We start from the raw sequence: 17,923 nt of genomic DNA, 5'->3' as shown, positions 1-17,923 counted from the left end.
ATTGGATGCACTATCTTATTTTTTGTCAAAGGAAAAGAAACAGTGTTCCTACCTTGATACTTCTACAGACTATGAATGAGGATGTCTAGGTAGAACTCAGTTTGTTTTTCCTGTCGGGAATCATAGCAAACATCTGCAACCCGTATCTACTTGTCCTCCAGTGCTGCTGTGTGGACATTGAGATAGGACAGTGGCCGGTGTGCCGTGCTGTGCTGTGCCGTGTGGACAGGGAGTTAGGACGGTGTGCCGTGCTGTGTGGACAGTGAGTTAGGACGATGTGCCGTGCTGTGTGGACAGGGAGTTAGGACGGCGGCCGGTGTGCTGTGCCGTGCTGTGTGGACAGTGAGTTAGGATGGTGTGCCGTGCTGTGCCGTGTGGACAGTGAGTTAGGACGGTGTGCCGTGCTGTGTGGACAGTGAGTTAGGACGGTGTGCCGTGCTGTGTGGACAGCCACAGGCAAATAATGAGCTCTTGCCCGTCAGCCGTGCCGTGTGGACAGTGTGAGTTAGGACGGTGTGCCGTGCCGTGTGGACAGTGTGAGTTAGGACGGTGTGCCGTGCCGTGTGGACAGTGAGTTAGGCTGGTGTGCCGTGCCGTGTGGACAGCCACAGGCAGATAATGAGCTCTTGCCCGTCAGCCGTGCCGTGTGGACAGTGAGTTAGGACGGTGTGCTGTGTGGACAGTGAGTTAGGACGGTGTGCCGTGCCGTGTGGACAGTGAGTTAGGACGGTGTGCTGTGTGGACAGTGAGTTAGGACGGTGTGCCATGCCGTGTGGACAGTGAGTTAGGACGGTGTGCTGTGTGGACAGTGAGTTAGGACGGTGTGCCGTGCCGTGTGAACAGCCACAGGCAAATAATGAGCTCTTGCCCGTCAGTCACCTACTTCATCTTATCTTTGTCGATGTCCTTAAATAGCAGTTGGGGATGTTTTCTTTTTAATTCTAAATGAAATACCGAGTGATTTTCAAATATTATTTTAACAGTATTTTCTGGTTTTAAATGCATTTGGTCAATCTGGAGACAGACAGCAGGCTAAAACCCAGAGCTCTGCTGTGGTGCCCATCTTGATGTGATGCTGGTGAAGAACCCTCGGCACTGCCACTCCTGAAGGGCGGGAGCAGCTGCTTCCCGGTCTGGCTCTCCTGCTTTCCTCTCGCACGCAGTTTTATTGCATTTGAGTTTATTTGTATACGTTAATTATATTATGTACAATAAATACATAAGCGTTGGAATTTAGAGTAGTGAATAATGTGGCAGGATTAGAATTCAGTTACTTGATTTGGGGTTTAGCAAGTTTATTTTTTTTAAGTGTAAAAACAATTCAGTCTGGCAACATAAATCTCGGTTTTCTAGTTGTCGTTCACTGGGTCCATCCACTTGGCAAATGACTGGGCTTGAAATTAAAAATGATTTGCCAGTTTCAGTCTATCCCTGGAATAATGAAGTGTAGGCTTTGAGATGTATACACTGTGTTTTGATCATATCCATTCCCGACCACCTCCTATCCTTATGGCCTCTTTTTAATCTTCCTGTGTAAGACTTTGTAAGCAAATGCACACTGCATGGTGTGGTGGTGACACCGCGTGGCCATCCTGAGGAATGACTGGTGCGTTTCTTGTGGGCAGGTCCTCTCTTGCACATGGACTTGACCTTAGAGTTAGTTTTTCCCGGTTATTTACTGCAGTGCTCCATGAGACTTTTTCCTTTTTGTCTCTTTATTTAAGATTAACTTGTAGAGGCAGCTGAAGAGATAGTTGCTTCTTCAAAGTTTTCCTAACCGGTCTGCAGAGATGAAAGCAAAGACGTGTGTCTTAATGATAATATTAATGGAAGTGAAGGGAAGCATAGCTTACATTGGTCACAGGATGAAGTGGAAAAGCCTATCTGCTACTGGGAGTCCTAAATTTATTTTTAGTTGAAATGGTTGCCCTGGGAATGGGAACATCAAGCATATATTCTGTAATTTTGTATTTAACATGTATGTAATTTTAAAAATACAAAAGCATAACAATCTCTAGTCATTACTTATTACATGCTTAATGTAACAATGGTCACACCAGACTGGCTCTCTCATGTTTTATGAAGAGCGTGTCAAAGAACTGGTCCTGCCAGTTAGCACTGTCCTGTTCAGCGGCTGAAGTCCTCCCTTAGACCTCATTTGAACTGTTTTATCTGATCGTGTGGACCTGGTAGCCAGTGATTTACCTAAACTCTGCTTGGCCTTGGAGTCCACCATTTTGTAAGTTTGCCACTATTAGGCAAAGCAGTGCTTTTACTCTCCTGGCTGTAGCTTTCTAGCATCAGCGGATACTAAAGTATGTGTGGTCACTGGGTCTCCACATGTCATCCTCGTCTGCCGCGCCCTGTGCATCTGTCATCTGAGACGCTCTCATACCGAGGACGGAGATCATGTTTTCCACTGTTCTTCGTTCTGTTTCATATGTGAACTAAGTGATGTCTTATCCCGGGAGCTTTAAGGAAGCTGATATTTCTGCCATAATCACAATTAGTCTCTTTAGTCATGGTACCATAAGTTTTATGTGTATTGAAATATTTTCGATTTTTTACTTGATACAAGAAGTTTTGGCTATGTCCCCTCTTACTGCTGTTTAACTTTTTAACCAAACGTGATACCATCTGTGTGGATGTGTTTTATATGAGCACTGAAGCTCTGGTATAATTGGACATCTTTTAACATTTTTTAGAGCTTGGAAACCCAAATAGCCAAGTGGAACTTGCAGGTGAGAATGAATAAGCAGGAGGCTGTAGCCATCAAAGAAGCAAGTAGGCAGAAAGCTGTGGCTCTGAAAAAAGCATCGAAAGTTTACAGACAAAGGCTGAAACACTTTGCAGGGGATATTGAACACCTCACTGCCCAGATCCGAGATCAGGTGAGTGTGCTTATTGTTGTATGAGATGCTTCATGTGCTTAAATGTCAGACTTGGATATCATGGCTGGTCAGATAGCATAGTTAGTTAGACAGCACGGTCAGACAGCATAGTTAGACAGTATAGTTAGATAGTGTAGTTAGTCAGACAGCATAGTTAGTTAGTTAGTGTGGTCAGCCAGCTTAGTTAGACAGTATAGTTAATTAGTGTAGTTAGTCAGACAGCGTTGTTAGTTAGTTAGCATGGTCAGACAGCATAGTTAGATAGATAGCATGGTCAGACAGCCTAGATAGTACAGTTCCACAGCATAGTTAGATAAATAACATAGACATTATAACTAGTTAGGCAGCATAGTTAGTTAGATAGCACAGTTAGACAGTAAAGTTAGTTAGATAGTATAGTTTGACAGAATAGTTAAATAGCACAGTTAGACAGTATAGTTAAATAGTATAGTTAGTTAGACAGCATAGTTACTTACATAGCATAGTTAGATAGCATAGTTTAACAGCATAGTTAGTATAATCAGACAGTATAGTTAGATAGCATAGTTACATAGCATAGTTGGATAGTATAGTTGGATAGCATGGTTAGTTAGATCATATAGTTAGTTAGCATAGTTAACATTGGGAAGCTTTAGATAATGGTGTTATTCTTATGCATGTTACTATTAATGGTATAAAATTTGCTCATCCTTTTTGCTTTAGACGTTTATTTTGAAAGATTATGTAGCATATAATGCAGCACTTGAATTATATAGCGCTTGTGGGGACGTAATTAAAGGAAATTTAAGTGTGTGCCATGCCCCTCCCTAACACACACACCAGTAGCTTTTGTGGCTAGCTAAGAGTAAGGCTTCCTCCATCTTGCCCACTGGAAAGTTACAGTGAGGCTTTCGGAAGGCAGTAATGAGGGCATGCAAGTAAGAATTTCCCACACTTAACCACAGAACTCTTCTTGTACCCACAAAGCAGCTCTTGGAAATGGTTCTGAGAAAGATCAGTTTGGGAAATGCTGATTTCTGTTATTAGACCATATGACTTTATTCAGTAGCTCACTTCCTTTAACCTCTGTAATGCATTTGAAGCCATATGCTGACGTAAACAAAACATGTGAAAGATATCTTTGAGTATAACGCAGAGCTGAAAAATAGACTTAGTGCTTTGTTCTTCTTGACAAATCATTATTCTTATTCAGTTGCCAACCAATAAAATATTCATTGTTTCTGTGGCTCACCAGTATCCCACCTCTTAAGAACGTATGCTAAGGCTTATAGATTTATTAGTGACTTTGGGAAATGAAACCAGACTCGTATAAAAGCTTGCACAAACAAAACAAGTTAATATTTTGTAAACCCAAATGTCAGCATTTTACGGCTCTGATATTTAACTTACACTCACTTGAGTATAACTAGATATTGAAGACTAGGCTCAGCGCCTACAAGGTCGTAGCTGGCTGAATGCCTACAGCTGCTGGAGTGGTTTACACTAATCTTGGCGCGATGCCCTTGAGGCTTTCCCACTGAGTTAGCATCTTGGAGAGGCTCCTGCACTGGTTGGCCTGTCTGACTTTCCACATCTTTCATGAACTAGGGCATAAGGACGCAGCTCACCTCAAGTGACTGTAGGAGCACTTGTGAGGAAACAGAAGGCTGCTCTGGGCCGGCTGCCTCCTGCCCTGCTGATTGGCTGTTGCCGCCTCCTGCCCTGCTGATTGGCTGTTGCCTCTGTGCCGGCTGCCTCCTGCCCTGCTGATTGGCTGTTGCCTCTGTGCCGGCTGGGCTGGCTGCCTCCTGCCCTGCTGATTGGCTGTTGCCTCTGGCTTTAAGTTCTTCCTTGCTCATTGTTACTGGCTCTTTTCTCTCTAATCAGTTAACTTCTCAACTCCTTCTCTCCAGGGAGGGCCTTCCCTTCCTGCCCATTCAGTAGCAAACGTTTAACAGTCGTATTAATTTTATGGTGTTTATTTCATTCTGAAGCTATCTCATGCTTTACTCTTCTCCCTCCTCGAGGCTATCTTAAGCTTGAAGCACAAATGAGTTCAGCAGTGAGACGTTTTATTGAGTTCCTGTTTGGTGCACCATGCAAGTGCATGCAATACAACCCAGAGGAATCATGCGGGATGGGGAGTGGGAAGGGTCTGTGAGGTCTGCAGTGATTGGAGGCTGCCTGCGTAGTCTAGTTCACACGCAGTCCCATTGCAGTGGGAGGGAGGGGCGCTCGCTGTGTGTCTTTCCATAAGAAGAAACGAGGCTGTTACATGTGTAATGTACACATTTCTTCCATGGGTCTAAGTCCTCAGTGTCTCACGTGATATACACTATAGTATATGTTATAGCCATCTCTTACTTCCGAATTTATATTAAATTTTATTTCACACAAAATATGAAATAAGGTACTAGTCTTCAGTGTAACAAACGTTTCTGTGCAAAACGTAGACAATGTCTTGTGTGTATAAGATGACCAGTAGACTCTTTTCTGTGAATGAATGAATGAATGAATGATGAGAGGAAAGTAGTATGTAAACTGCAGTTCAAACTATTGTGGGTCCTCTGATTCCTGGCTAACTGGCATTCTTATAACAAGTGAGCTTGATTCTCTATAGAACGTGGACAAAGCCACAGAGCAGTGCAGAGAGCTGTTGGCATTTACCGAGAATTCCTGGCACCATTCAAAACCCTACAGACACCATTCAAAACCCTACAGACAGCGCTGAAGCAAACACAAAAGTCCTCCTTTGTGAATCTCACATCCACACTGACTGGGCCATTGCTGCCCCTCTCTGCTGACAGAAACAGTGTTGGCAAGCTGATGGGCTTGCATTTAGAGAGCCGTGAGCTGTGGAATTGCAAATAGTTTCTATATGTCCTGGGAAACTCTCTTCACACATGTATATGGTTATTAGCTCTTCTGTTAAAAAATGGAAAATGAAGATGCATTCATAAGTAAAATAGAAATTATTTTATTAACTGTGAAATATTACTTAAAACTCTTCCCATCAGCATCTTAAAATAGTAAGTTGTAACTTTACTGTGTGCACATAAAGTAATAGTCAAATGGGTATTTTATTAAAGCTTACTTTAGATTTTATTATATTGGAAACTTCACACCAAGCTTCTCTACAAGAAAAATTACATGTTTACTGGAGGACTGTTCTCATATTTACAATGCATCTGTGTCTAAGACCTGTAAAAAACACTTTAAGTTACAAGATGAATGCTTTCTGTATTTTTAGGAAGCCAAATTGTCTGAAACACTTTCAGCTTCCAATGCCTGGAAAAGTCATTATGAGAAAATCGCAATAGAGAAAACTGAACTGGAAGTTCAGATCGAAACAATGAAAAAGTAAGCAAGAACTTAGACTATCGTTGTCCAGTGAGGAGCGACTTGATTCCTCTCCAGCTCTGCATGCTCTGCTTCTTCTGGGTTCTGTGGTGAAGGTGTTGTCGATGGTGCTTGTGCTGTTCCCGTGGGAGTGAGAGTGACCACTCCGTAACACGCACTGCTGTCCCCATTCCAAAGGGGAAGCTTGTAGATCTGCTATTCGTGCTTGAGTGCGTATCTGCTACTTCTTATAAATACAGGTTCATTTAAGTGTTTCAAAGTCCTAAAAATTATTACCCCTTAATTCAAGGGACTAAAGAGCTTAACAGAGAAAGTTAATGAGTAAAATACATGCATTGTGTTCTCTGATACTGCAGCAAATGAGCAATAACAGACCCCAATATTTGCTTTAAGTTTTGTTTCTGTGCTGATCCTGGAGAACTAACATGGGACTTTCTTCTAGAGATGAGGTGTCACTGCCTCACATGATCCTTCTTTTTAACTTGTGTGTGTGTGTGTGTGCGCGCGCGCGTGTGTGCATGCGTGTGTGCATGTGTATGCGTGTGTGTGTGTGCATGTGTGCATGTGTGTGTATGCACGCGCGTGCACGTGTGTGTATGTGTTGGGCAGACAGGCATCCTGTGGGCGATAGGCTAGATGACGTCGCCAGTAGGTGAGCATCTCTGACCCTGACTGCTTTGAGCAGAGCCCTGGGTACCAGTCCTCTTCCCTTGCTGCCTCTCTGTACCTTTTCCGTTTTAACGAGTATGCCCTACCAGAGCAATTTTAAAAACACTTATAATCCACTCTTTGAATGAAAATTTCCATGCTTTCTCTCATTTTATAAAGGCAAATCGTTAATCTTTTGGAAGATTTGAAGAAAGTGGAAACTCATGGAAAAAATTCATGTGAAGAAATCCTTAGAAAACTTCACTCACTTGAAGATGAAAATGAAGCACTAAATACTGAGAATATGAAGTTAAAGGTAATGTGTGTGTCCGTGTGTGTGTGTGAGTGAGTGTGTGAGTGTGTGTTTGTGTGTGTGTGTGTGTGTGCACAGTAGCAGTATCTTGGGTTAAAGGCAAGATTGGGTAATGGGTAATGCTCATGTATTGTTTTGTCTTTCATGTTTCTCATGATATTGTATTATTAAATAGATAATTTCTAGGTACACAGATAATGTCTATGTTCATATATAAAAATCTTAAGATTTTTAGTTATAAATACAAAAATAAGTTTAAATTGTATTTAGCAGGACAAAGCAAGGCTTATGAGGCTAAACAACTCTCTCTTTGTCTCAACTTTAAAACAGTTTATTTACTCTCTAATTTTAGCAGTGAATCATCCAAAATTGCATTAGCTTTACTGCACAAACTATTTGTAGGTGTCATGGTTACCATATGATACACCATCAGGCTGGGTCTGTTTGAAACCAGAAAAAAACCAGAAAGTATGTTCTTGGCTGCTTTATAACCAGAAAGAATTTCCAAAGGAGCCAAGTCCAAGGAGTGATTGGTTTATATGTGTCCCAGGGAAGAGATGGGTGAGGAAGATTTTAGACTTTGTGAGAAAAAAGGAACCTGAGTTCTTAGACACAGACATGCCTGTGGGTGGACGGGACTTGACTGAGCATGAGGGTACCATTCTCAGCTCCACAAAACAAAACTCAGAAGAGAAGCTTCTGAACCATGAGATAAATAATCCCCAAATTCTACAAGACTCATGTTCTAGAAACAGAAATAGAAATTTAGAAAGAGGAGAAAAGAATTGGATGTCAACCCCCACCCCCCACCCCAACCCCTGGCCAAGGGAACTTCAACAATTACGAAATTCAAAGTCTGGAATCCTGTAATTTTTCTAAAAATCCATCAATAAATGCCTAACAAGTCCACTGAAATTTTCCTAATGTGAACATAATTTTAAACATCCAGTAATCATAATCGGTTCAAGGAAAGGAAACAAGTGTGTTTCTAATGCAAAGAAAAGGAAGCGCTTCCTTTCATAAAAGATGAAAATTGCAGCAATTCTGCTTCATATTTGCGTTCCTGGAAACCTGTCTGCACTCTGGTCACTTGCAGGAGTTCCTCTGCGTCCCCGCCAGCCTCAGTGGGCTGCTCTCCAGGTGTCCTGGAGTCTCATGGCTGCCTTCCTTGAGCCTACAGTGCATCGTTAAAATTTTAACCTTAAAAAAGAGAAAGCAGGAAGAAGTACATGTAAAAAGGTTTTATGTGTCTGAAGATACCTTTATTCTGCCTTCATTTGCCTGGTTTCTGGTAGATATAGCATCCCAGAGAGAGGGTGGCCTTTGCTTTTGTGTCTTTCGCGATTACATTTGTTAATAGAAAACAATCTGTTGTTAGTCTGATTCTTAATCTGTGGAAATATTACATCGAATTTATGTTGGATTTTCAGAATATTCCTTTATGTTTGCTGTGTTTACATTTCAGACACATTGGTATAGGTATGTTGTCTTTGTGTCCTGTTTCTTGAATCCTCTCTCTCCTCTCCCTTTCCGTTTTCTTGAGTTCAGGGTTACTGCTGAATGTACTAATGAGTTACTGACCCGGATTGATTCTTTGTTTCAGTCTCTGTTTTTCTTCAGCTCTTTGGGCAGTAGGGGATAGATTTTGTATAAAGCTCAGGACCACCTGTCTGGTGAGTGCTGCTGCCCTGGTCAGCTGGGCCCTCCTTCATCAATTAGCAATCAAGACAACCCCTCACAGACATCCCCACAGGCCAGTTTGAGCCAGGCAGTTCCTCAGTTGACTGTAGGCCGGGTTGAGATGTTTGAGTTTTTAAACGTTGCCTTCTGGCTGGGCCCTCCTTCATCAATCAGTAATCAAGACAACCCCTCACAGACATCCCCGCAGGCCAGTCTGAACCAGGCAGTTCCTCAGTTGACTGTAGACCTGGTGGAGATGTTTGAGTTTTTAAACGTTGCCATCTACTAATACATCCCAATCCATATGTAGGTGTCATCAGCGCCTTTGTCGTACCCCATTGGAGGGGCACCGCAGAAAGCAACATGATGCCTGTGGTTTTGCTGCCACTGCCTCTTACCCTCTGCCTCTTACCCACTCTGTGCCTTATAGTAGCATCTGCGAAACTGGTAGACTGCCTGGCATCCTTGCCAGTCTTGACGTCTCAGTAGAATTTATGCTGTTCTCAAGTCACATAATTTTGTCTGGATCTTCTTTCATATCTTTATAACTAAAAACACTTAATTCATTTGATACTACTTTAGCAGTGGGCCAAGACAGGTTGGTTAACCTGTTTTCCCTAGTAGTTGTAGTTTTTTCAACCCATGTTTTCCCTAGTGGTTTAAAACCCAGCGTTGACCATATGGTATGTTTTGCGCATTTTTCTTTTCCTTTTCTGCTGTCTTCTGTGTTCTTAGTATCTTGACAACTTAGTTCTTTATGTATTTCAATATCTAGTAAGCACAGATATTGTGCACTTCGTATCATTTATACATTGTTTAGTCTTTTCTATTTATTCTCTCAGATGAGGTGTTTTTATTTGTTTTTAATTTTGAGACTGGGTTTTATTAAGTGGCCTCTGCTGGCCTAGACCTTGCAACATTCTCTGCCTTTGCCTGGCAATTATGGGGCTTGTGGTCATGTGCCACCATGCCCAACTGGCATATGAGTTTTGAGTTAACTTTTTATTCCCTCCAGCTCTTATATTTTTGGTTGAGATTGAAAAGTGTTAAGTGAAAGTGGAAAACTTGACACGTCAACATTATTGATTCTTTTTATTTAGAATACAACTTATTTTCAACTCTCTTTTTTCAGTAACTTAAAAAAAGTCTGTCCTGTGTACTGATTAAATTCATTCATGAGTATTGGTTATTAATTTTAGATGGCAACTATATGCCATCAAAATGATTATTTCATTGATGTTGATAAATGAGGTATGCTTTAGTAATTATTTAACATGGATTATAATGTTCTGTTGGATGAAAAATTCCATCAATCATGAGTTTCTTTCTAGGGTATGCTTGACGCTTTGAAGGATGAAGTTGTTTCTGTTGAAAATGAGCTTGTAGAATTGCAAGAAGTAGAAAAACGACAGAAAAATCTCATCGACGTATATAAAACTCAGGTGACTTGCATCTGTTTAATGTTTACTAACATCTGTAGATGACTTCAAACAGTGTGACTCAAGTCAACGGAACTGAAGAGATGGGCCAAATATCTGTGACATAATACAGTGTGTCTCAAACTTTCCTTAAGACCGTATATGCCTTCCTAAAGGTAGTCTTGCCAATTCCTGGTGCTAGCCCTAGTATATTAGATACTCCTAGGAGGAAATTTAAAATAGGTTGCATAGGTGTGATGAGAATTTTAATGTGGAATCTCATTAGTATATTAACAGCATTGATTTTTAAAACAATGACTGTCACCTAGGGTCATTAAATCCACTACTCATTTTTATAATAAATGATGTATAATTGAAATTTCTCCATGTGAAATACATAGAAAGAAACATATGAGACTTGGTGAGATGACTCAGCTGGTAGTGTGCTTGCCATGCAACCATGAGGATCTGAGTTTGGATCCCCAGGTCCCAACTACAAAGCTGAGTGCAGCAGTGTGTAACCCAGCATGGGGGGCAGGGGGGTACAGACATGGATTCCTGGAGCTCCTGTCCAGCCATCTCAGCCAAATTAGTAACTCATTTCAGTGAGAGACCCTGTCTTAGAAAAGAAGGTAGAGAATGATAGAGAAGACACCTGATACCAACCTTTGACATCCACACAAATGTGCATAACACGCAAATATGCACACACACGTACCACAGATACACAAAACAACATATGGTGGTTTATCTAAAATAGAATGTATATCCAATGATAAGTTATAGTTAAACTTTCAGTTTTAGAAATGCAGTATTGAAGGAAAACTTTGTGGAAAAGACTGGATGTACACAGATACTTGCATGATAGGAAGCAAATTGGTTATTAAAGAAAGAGCTGTTATGCGAAGAGTGTGAATTAAAGAATAGTGATGGACTGAGGGTTTGGTATAGTCAGAGACCCTTGTTTGGCAAGTATGAGGCCTTGATTCAGTCTCCAGCAGTGTGGAAAGGAGAGGAACCAAGGAAAGAACATGCATTACATAGCCTAATGCAGAGTAAGGTGTAGCAACAAGAGGAGCTGCATCTAGACGGGTTGGGTGGCAAAATCCAGTTGAGATACCCAGCCGAAGTACTGCGGGTAGGGAGGTACTGATGGAGGCTTCAGGACTGTGTCCTGCCTGCTTGCCTGGGTTAAGGTCTCAGCAAGAATGCTTCCTCTAAATATACCATGTTGAAGCTGCTGTTCAGTGTGCATAGTTCACCCATGTTCTTTGGATGGATTTTGATTTGATGGGAAAGATTATTGGAATGAGAACTTTTTATTGAAACTAGATTTTTTTTCATATAGTGTATTCTGATTATGTTTTCTCTTCCCTCGATACTCTTCCTAGTTCCTCCCCACCTATCCAGATCCACGCCCTTTCTGTCACTTATTAGCAGGCTTCTCAGGGATAATAATAAAATAAAACAAAATATAATATATTAAAATATCATAAGATAAAACAAAAACTAACACACTAGTATTGGACAAAACAATCAAATAGAAGGAAAAGAGCTCAAGAAAAAGGCACAAGAATCAGAGACCCACCTGTTTGCACATTCAGGAATCCCACAAAACATTAAAGTGGAAGCCATGATGTATGTATACAGCAGGGACCTCTCTAGAGCTCAAACAAGCAGGTGAGAGCCTCGATCAGATAAGACAGGAAGAAAGTGAGGGCCATGTCAGAGCTGAACCCTGAGACTGTCAGGAGGAATGTGACATAACATGGGTAGCAGAGAAATGGTGACTTCTTTACAATATAAGCGCAGAGCGAGGCGAGTGTAAATGCATGCTTTAGCTCTTATTTCATGCTCTACTTAAAATAATGCATGGTACTTTACTGTCTGTGTGTGTGGTTTTTATTTTAGGTACAAAAGTTGCAAGAAGCAGCTGAAGTGGTAAAAAGCAGATGTAAACATTTGCTACGGGAAAATAACCTAATAATAAAAAATAAAAACAAAAAGTTAGAGAAGGTAAGTTTGAAATGGAGGTAATAAAATATTTTATATGTGTGCATCCATTTGACACCGGCTGTCATCCAGCCACTTTCTCCTCCGTCATTTCACCCGTGCTGCCTAGGAGTGGCCCCTCCAGAGCCTGTGGGAGTTTTGTATTTCCCCTTGAAGATATAAAGTTCTCCAACTCTTGAAATGCTGTTTATTTGTGAGAGTGCCCTTTTATGTTTTTATTCATATTTGAGAAATAGCATAAATATTTCATTTTTTTGGTGCAGGACTAGATTAAAACTAAAAAGGGCCAATTGTTTTATTATTGAGATCTATGAGCAGTAAAATGCAAACTAGTCTCTCTTTTTACATTTTTTTGTGTCTAAAAATTGCAAAGTGAATATTCTCTGGAAAATGCATTTTGGGAAGAAAAATGATATCTTGAGAAACCTCTCCTTTTATTCATCCAGTTGCGACAGAGGCAGGAGTAGCCAGTGTTGGCAGGTGATGGTGTTTTTGTGAATATTTTTAGGTTTTTACATGGAACCACACTCCGTTTTGGATCTCACCTTGTTTTGGGACGGGAACAGTGAGAGTCGTAGGACACCAATTCCTGGCTGACAGGTCAGGGGTGTTAGTGGTCGGGCCCAGAGTCTGTGGCGACTGTTGCTGCGTAGCTGGCACATTTTGAGTTTGGGAACTAAGAGAGAGGTATCACTGTCAAGACAAGGTCAGCCAGGACAGGCCACCGGGCCACCAAGTGAGGAACCTGACCCATTTTAGCAGACCAAAGAAGATGCCATTTCATGTTGTCTACTTCTTACAGGACAGGGTCATGCACATTTTCTCTCTCCTGCTAGGGAGTCAGTAAAAACCTAGTTAAAAACCCGTTCAAAAGCACGAAGGGGAGGAACGTGGTTTTCTGGCTACTGTCATTATACTGTTTTCTGGTTGTAGAAGTAGAAAAGTGTGTATGTTTCTTTTAAAATGTTCTTTTTATTCATCCACTGCTTGAGTCTCCTGATTTTCTCACAGCTTCTTAGCCGTTTTAGGGATTCAGATGCGGGCTTTATTCTGGTTTTATCTCTTGGTTTCAAGATGGCCAGATGTTGCACTGAAACTGTTGGTGTCCCCAACTCAAGCACGTTATCCTTCTTGTTTACGTTACTCAGAGCAGTGCGACATTCTTTAGGCAGCATCATCACACCCCTGTCCATAACTTACAGGGGTGCTGCACTGGGAAAGGACAGTGTTGTGGGTAAAGTTAGATTCACTTACCTGGCAGGACAGTGACCACATACAGCCAGTGGGAACCGGTGTGTTTGTCGTCAGAAGCAGTGCTCAGTGAACACCTACCTGGGTCAAGAAGTCTGAAAGGGCACGTGTGACTTATGAGGTGTTGTCAAGTGAGGGCCACTGGGGAGCTGACGGTGACTCAGTGGGAAAGAGCACACCACTTCCTCAGTCACTTCCTCCGTGTGACTCCTGAAGTGGGCTGGTGTCACCAGACTTACTTGCCTGGCAACCATTTTGGACGTGAATTAATTTTGGCTATATGCCTCATGTAGATTATCTCCTGTAAAGTACGTATTAATAACACGCATGTCTAGTCTTTAAGATAGAAAGAATATTCCCGCCAAATGTGTGACCTTGCGTTTATTTCCCCTGCTGCCACACCTCAGATGAGAGGCCAGGTGGAGTCTCACTTGAAGCAGGTAGAGCGCGCCCGCCACTCCTTCGCGTCAGCCGAACAGAGACTTCACGAGTGTCAGGAGAGTCTGCAGCGCTGCAAGGAGAAGTGTGCGGAGCAGGCGCACACCGTTAGGGAGCTGCAGGGCCAGGTGTCCCGTCGTTCTGAGTCCTGGAAGATGTGAAAGGAGCAGCTGACAGCAGCCGCCAGTGGAGGGCCCTCAAAGTGTCGGGTTGAACTTCTTATTCCCGCCTGTATCAGTGGCTGGAAGTTATTTCCCTGCAGATATTCTACTGTTACCCTTTAGCATTTCCTGGTGACACCGGTGACTGAAGCAGCTGATGTAGGTTGTCTATGTGAGTCTGCCTTTGGACTCGAGGACATAGTAAAGAGAGGAGGAACAAAGCTGGGCGTGCATGTCTGTTGACATCAGCACACATACGAGAAGTCATAGCTCACCTTACAGAAAGTAGAATGCATCGCAGTTAGGATTGTGCATCAGGGTTATTGGGATTGATTCCATCCTTTTATTGGTACCTATTAATCCATCAGGACAGGGACTGTGAACCCTCTTAATCACCATGCACCTGCCTCCTCCCTTGGTGCTCATCAAACAGTAAGCACTCATACATGTTGTAGGGTTACTTCATTTTTTCTTAAAGAGGCACGTTTGTGTCTGGTAACCGGTCTGCTTCTGTACTTGCAAGACAAATAATCATTATATTTTACTAAAGGTGCTACTTTAATCTATGAGAATTTTTTTTTTTTTTTTACTTTAAGGGTACTGGTGTTTTGTCTGCAGGTGTGTGCACCATATGCATGCAGTGCCTAAAGTGGCCAGTAGGGAGCATCAGATTCCCTAGGACTGGAGTTATGCCATGGTTGTGAGCCACCCTGTCGGTGCTGGGAATTGAACCTGGATCCTCTGGAAGAGCAGCCAGTGCTCTTAACTGCTGAGTTATCTCTCCAGCCCTGATGAGAAAATGCTTTTATTATTAAAGGTGCTTTAACTATTAGACTTTGAAGCAGCAGGAAGAATAGTCTTGACTTGAGCAGCTGTGTCTTCATAGATAATTATAAGTAATTTCAGTGGAACATTATTGATATGAGAAACCTTAAATATCTAATTAAAAATGTTTAGGATTTTCACACACGGTTTTCTTTTTGTTGTTTGTATGTTTTGTTTTGTTGTCATTTGTTTTTTGAGGCAGGGTCTCATGTAGTTCAGACTGGCCTCGACCTAAGGATGAACTTGAATCTCTCATTGTCTTTCCTCTGCTTCCTGAGCTGGGATTGCAGCATGAGCCACCACACCTAGCTTTATGTAGTGCTGGGTTTGTACACGCTGGGAAAGGTGTCAGCTGAGCCACAGACATGTCACTTTTCAGTAAAACATTGTTCAAGATATTTTAATTACTGTCACACAGAAAAAATGTTAATTTTCTAAGATAGACAGTGTCAGTCTTTAAAACTCATTGAGGAGTCGAAGAACTTGTGTGTTAGCATTGTAAATGCGGCTTGGTGTCTTTCTGTGTATTCAGTCTTCTTGTTTCTTGTTCTAAAATATGTTATTTCCTTGGATGTCGATGAATAAAAAATAACTGAAAAAGTGTTTTTGGTGTTTTTTTCCCACTTAGGTTGATGAAAACGATAGCCTTCTAACCAAGCTTTCTCTTGAGGAGGAGAATTATCTCATTCAGTTAAAGTGTGAAAACCTTAAAGAGTAAGTATCAAGTTGACGTAAATTGATGCTGCATTTTCCCCATGCATTATAATGTATATGTGTGTGTATGCTTGTATGTGATATATGTATCATATTCACACACACAAACACACACACGCACACACACACATATATATATATACACACACATGCACACACGCACATATATACACACACACACGTTTTTTTAAAAAGGAAGTTGGAGCAGATGGATGCCAAGAATAAGGAGCTGGAGAAGAAGCTGGCTGACCAAGAGGAGCATCTGAAGCGCAGCGACCTGGAGCTGAGAGAGAAGGCTGCAGAGTGCGCAGTGCTGTCCAGGCAGCTGGAGGCCGCTCTGGATGAAGGGAGACAAAAGGTACACATGGCCTTCATTTAGAAGCTTCTTAATTACTTTGCCAGTCGCCCCCACTGCCAAACCTACAGTCCTTGTTTTTATGCTGATGACAGGGTGGAGGGAGCAGCTCCATTTTTGTTCTTACTGAATTTTCCCTAGAATAAAACACAGACATGATGTTCCTGGGCCACGCCCGCCCTTCCAGTGGTGATGTGGCAGGACAGTGGGCAGAGATGGGAAGGATCTGGAGTGTGACCCTTCCCTATGTGTGCCCGTGCACGTGTGTGTGCTCATGCATGTGTTTGTGTCTGTGTGTGCTCATGCACATGTATGTGTGTGTGCACGCACATGTGTACACATGCATGTGTGTATAGTTGAATAAACAGTTAAAGGTTTGGTCTTTATTGAGATCCAGTGAACTCTAAAGTTCAACTTTTCTGTGACAAATGCAAACAAGCACATTCATGAATTACATTCCAGTTAAGCTGGCATTCAGCCTCCCCAGCCCCTTGGAGTGCTTCACGGGCAAAGATGAAAAGGCCGCACCTGAGCTCTTGGGCACTCAGTGTAGTATGGACGTCATCTTACCTACAGGTTGTAGAAGTGGGCTCAAGCAACACCATAAAAAGTGGGTATTTCAATCAGAGTGGAAGGGAACGGCGGGAAGATCTCAAAGAAGAGATGAATTTATCAAACAACTTACTGGAAGAGACTAATAGAAAGAGGTACATTTCAGGGCCAGGTAAGAACCTGGCACAGGGAATCTCCCAGGAATCTACAAGGATCACCCCAGCTAAGACTCCTAGCAATAGTGACTGTGTGGCCTGAACTGGCCGTCTCCTGTGACCAGATTGGTGCCTAGCCCACTTGTCGTCAGAGACCAACTGATGGGAACAGATGCAGACCCACAGCCAAACATTAGGTGGAGTTTGGGGAATCCTGCGAGAGACAGGAAGAAAGGATTGTAGGAGACAGAGCAGTCAAGGACACCACAAGAAAACTAACTCACAGAATCAGCTAACCTGTGCTCATCAAGGCTCACAGTGACTGAACCCACAACCAGGGAGCCTGCATGCGTCTGACCTGGACACTCTGCGTGTGTGTCATGGTTGTGTAGCTTGGTCCTCTTGTGGGACTCTTAACAGTGAGAACAGGGGCTGTCTCTGACTGTTTTGCGGGCTGTGGGGACCCTACTCCTCATACTGGTCACCTTGCCCAGCTTTAATACACGGGGAGGTGCTTAGTCTTAGTGTAACTTGATATGTCATTTCTTGTTGATACTCATGGGAGACTGTCCTTTCCTAAACAGTAACAGAGGAGTGGATTGGGGGGTAGGAACAGAGGGGAGGGAGGGGAAACTAGCCAGGGTGTAAAACAAACAAACAAAAACCAACTTGAAATCTCACGTTGAAAGACCATAGGGTGAGCTTTGAAGTCCCAGTAACTGGAATTGGATCCTGGCTCTGATGCCCTAACCAAGGACAGGCTGCCTCTCTAATCAACAAAATGGGACCTGTGGTTACCCTTGTAGGATGTGTGAGCCTTAAAAGTGACCATCTCTAGCCTGGGGACTCTCATGCCTGACCCCACTGAAGTCTACTTTACTTGGCTTCTCCACTAAACACTGACTTGCTAAACATGACATGTCTAAAGCTATGTCTAAAACTAGACTTTGAATCCTTCTCCTAACTCTGTTTTATTTACTGTATTCCTCAAAGTCCTTAGCATCAGTTCTGTCAAGGCCAAACTCTGTATCTTCCAGTATTTTGAATTTTCTTAAGCTCAGAAAAACTAATTTAAGTTCATCTTCAGGGACACATCATAGAATAAAAGCTAAATAACCAAGGGCGGTGCCAGTTATACAATGCTCTGCAGATTTCTCAGCCCCACCAGCC

The 17,923-nt window shown here is 42.3% G+C and overlaps 1 protein-coding gene across 9 annotated transcripts in view; it reads left to right on the top strand.

Annotated features, from left to right (window-relative positions):
- Odf2l (outer dense fiber of sperm tails 2 like) overlaps positions 1–17,923 on the top strand; it is a 36,929-nt gene that overhangs the window by 13,482 nt on the left and 5,524 nt on the right. For 8 of the 9 annotated variants that reach the window (XM_040751653.1, XM_040751654.1, XM_040751656.1 and 5 more), the window contains 8 exons: positions 2,706–2,891; positions 6,121–6,230; positions 7,059–7,194; positions 10,203–10,313; positions 12,201–12,305; positions 13,961–14,119; positions 15,606–15,691; positions 15,887–16,049. In XM_040751653.1, the coding sequence (XP_040607587.1) occupies positions 2,706–2,891; positions 6,121–6,230; positions 7,059–7,194; positions 10,203–10,313; positions 12,201–12,305; positions 13,961–14,119; positions 15,606–15,691; positions 15,887–16,049 (1,056 nt within the window). The remainder of the gene's footprint in view (positions 1–2,705; positions 2,892–6,120; positions 6,231–7,058; positions 7,195–10,202; positions 10,314–12,200; positions 12,306–13,960; positions 14,120–15,605; positions 15,692–15,886; positions 16,050–17,923) is intronic. The other variant, XM_040751658.1, reaches the window with a different exon arrangement.

The sequence above is a fragment of the Mesocricetus auratus genome, unplaced genomic scaffold (genome assembly GCF_017639785.1).
Source record: "Mesocricetus auratus isolate SY011 unplaced genomic scaffold, BCM_Maur_2.0 Super-Scaffold_100009, whole genome shotgun sequence".
Classification (NCBI taxonomy): Eukaryota; Metazoa; Chordata; class Mammalia; order Rodentia; family Cricetidae; genus Mesocricetus; species Mesocricetus auratus.
Note: the sequence above shows the minus strand (reverse complement) of the source record. Positions and strands in the feature narration are given on the sequence as shown.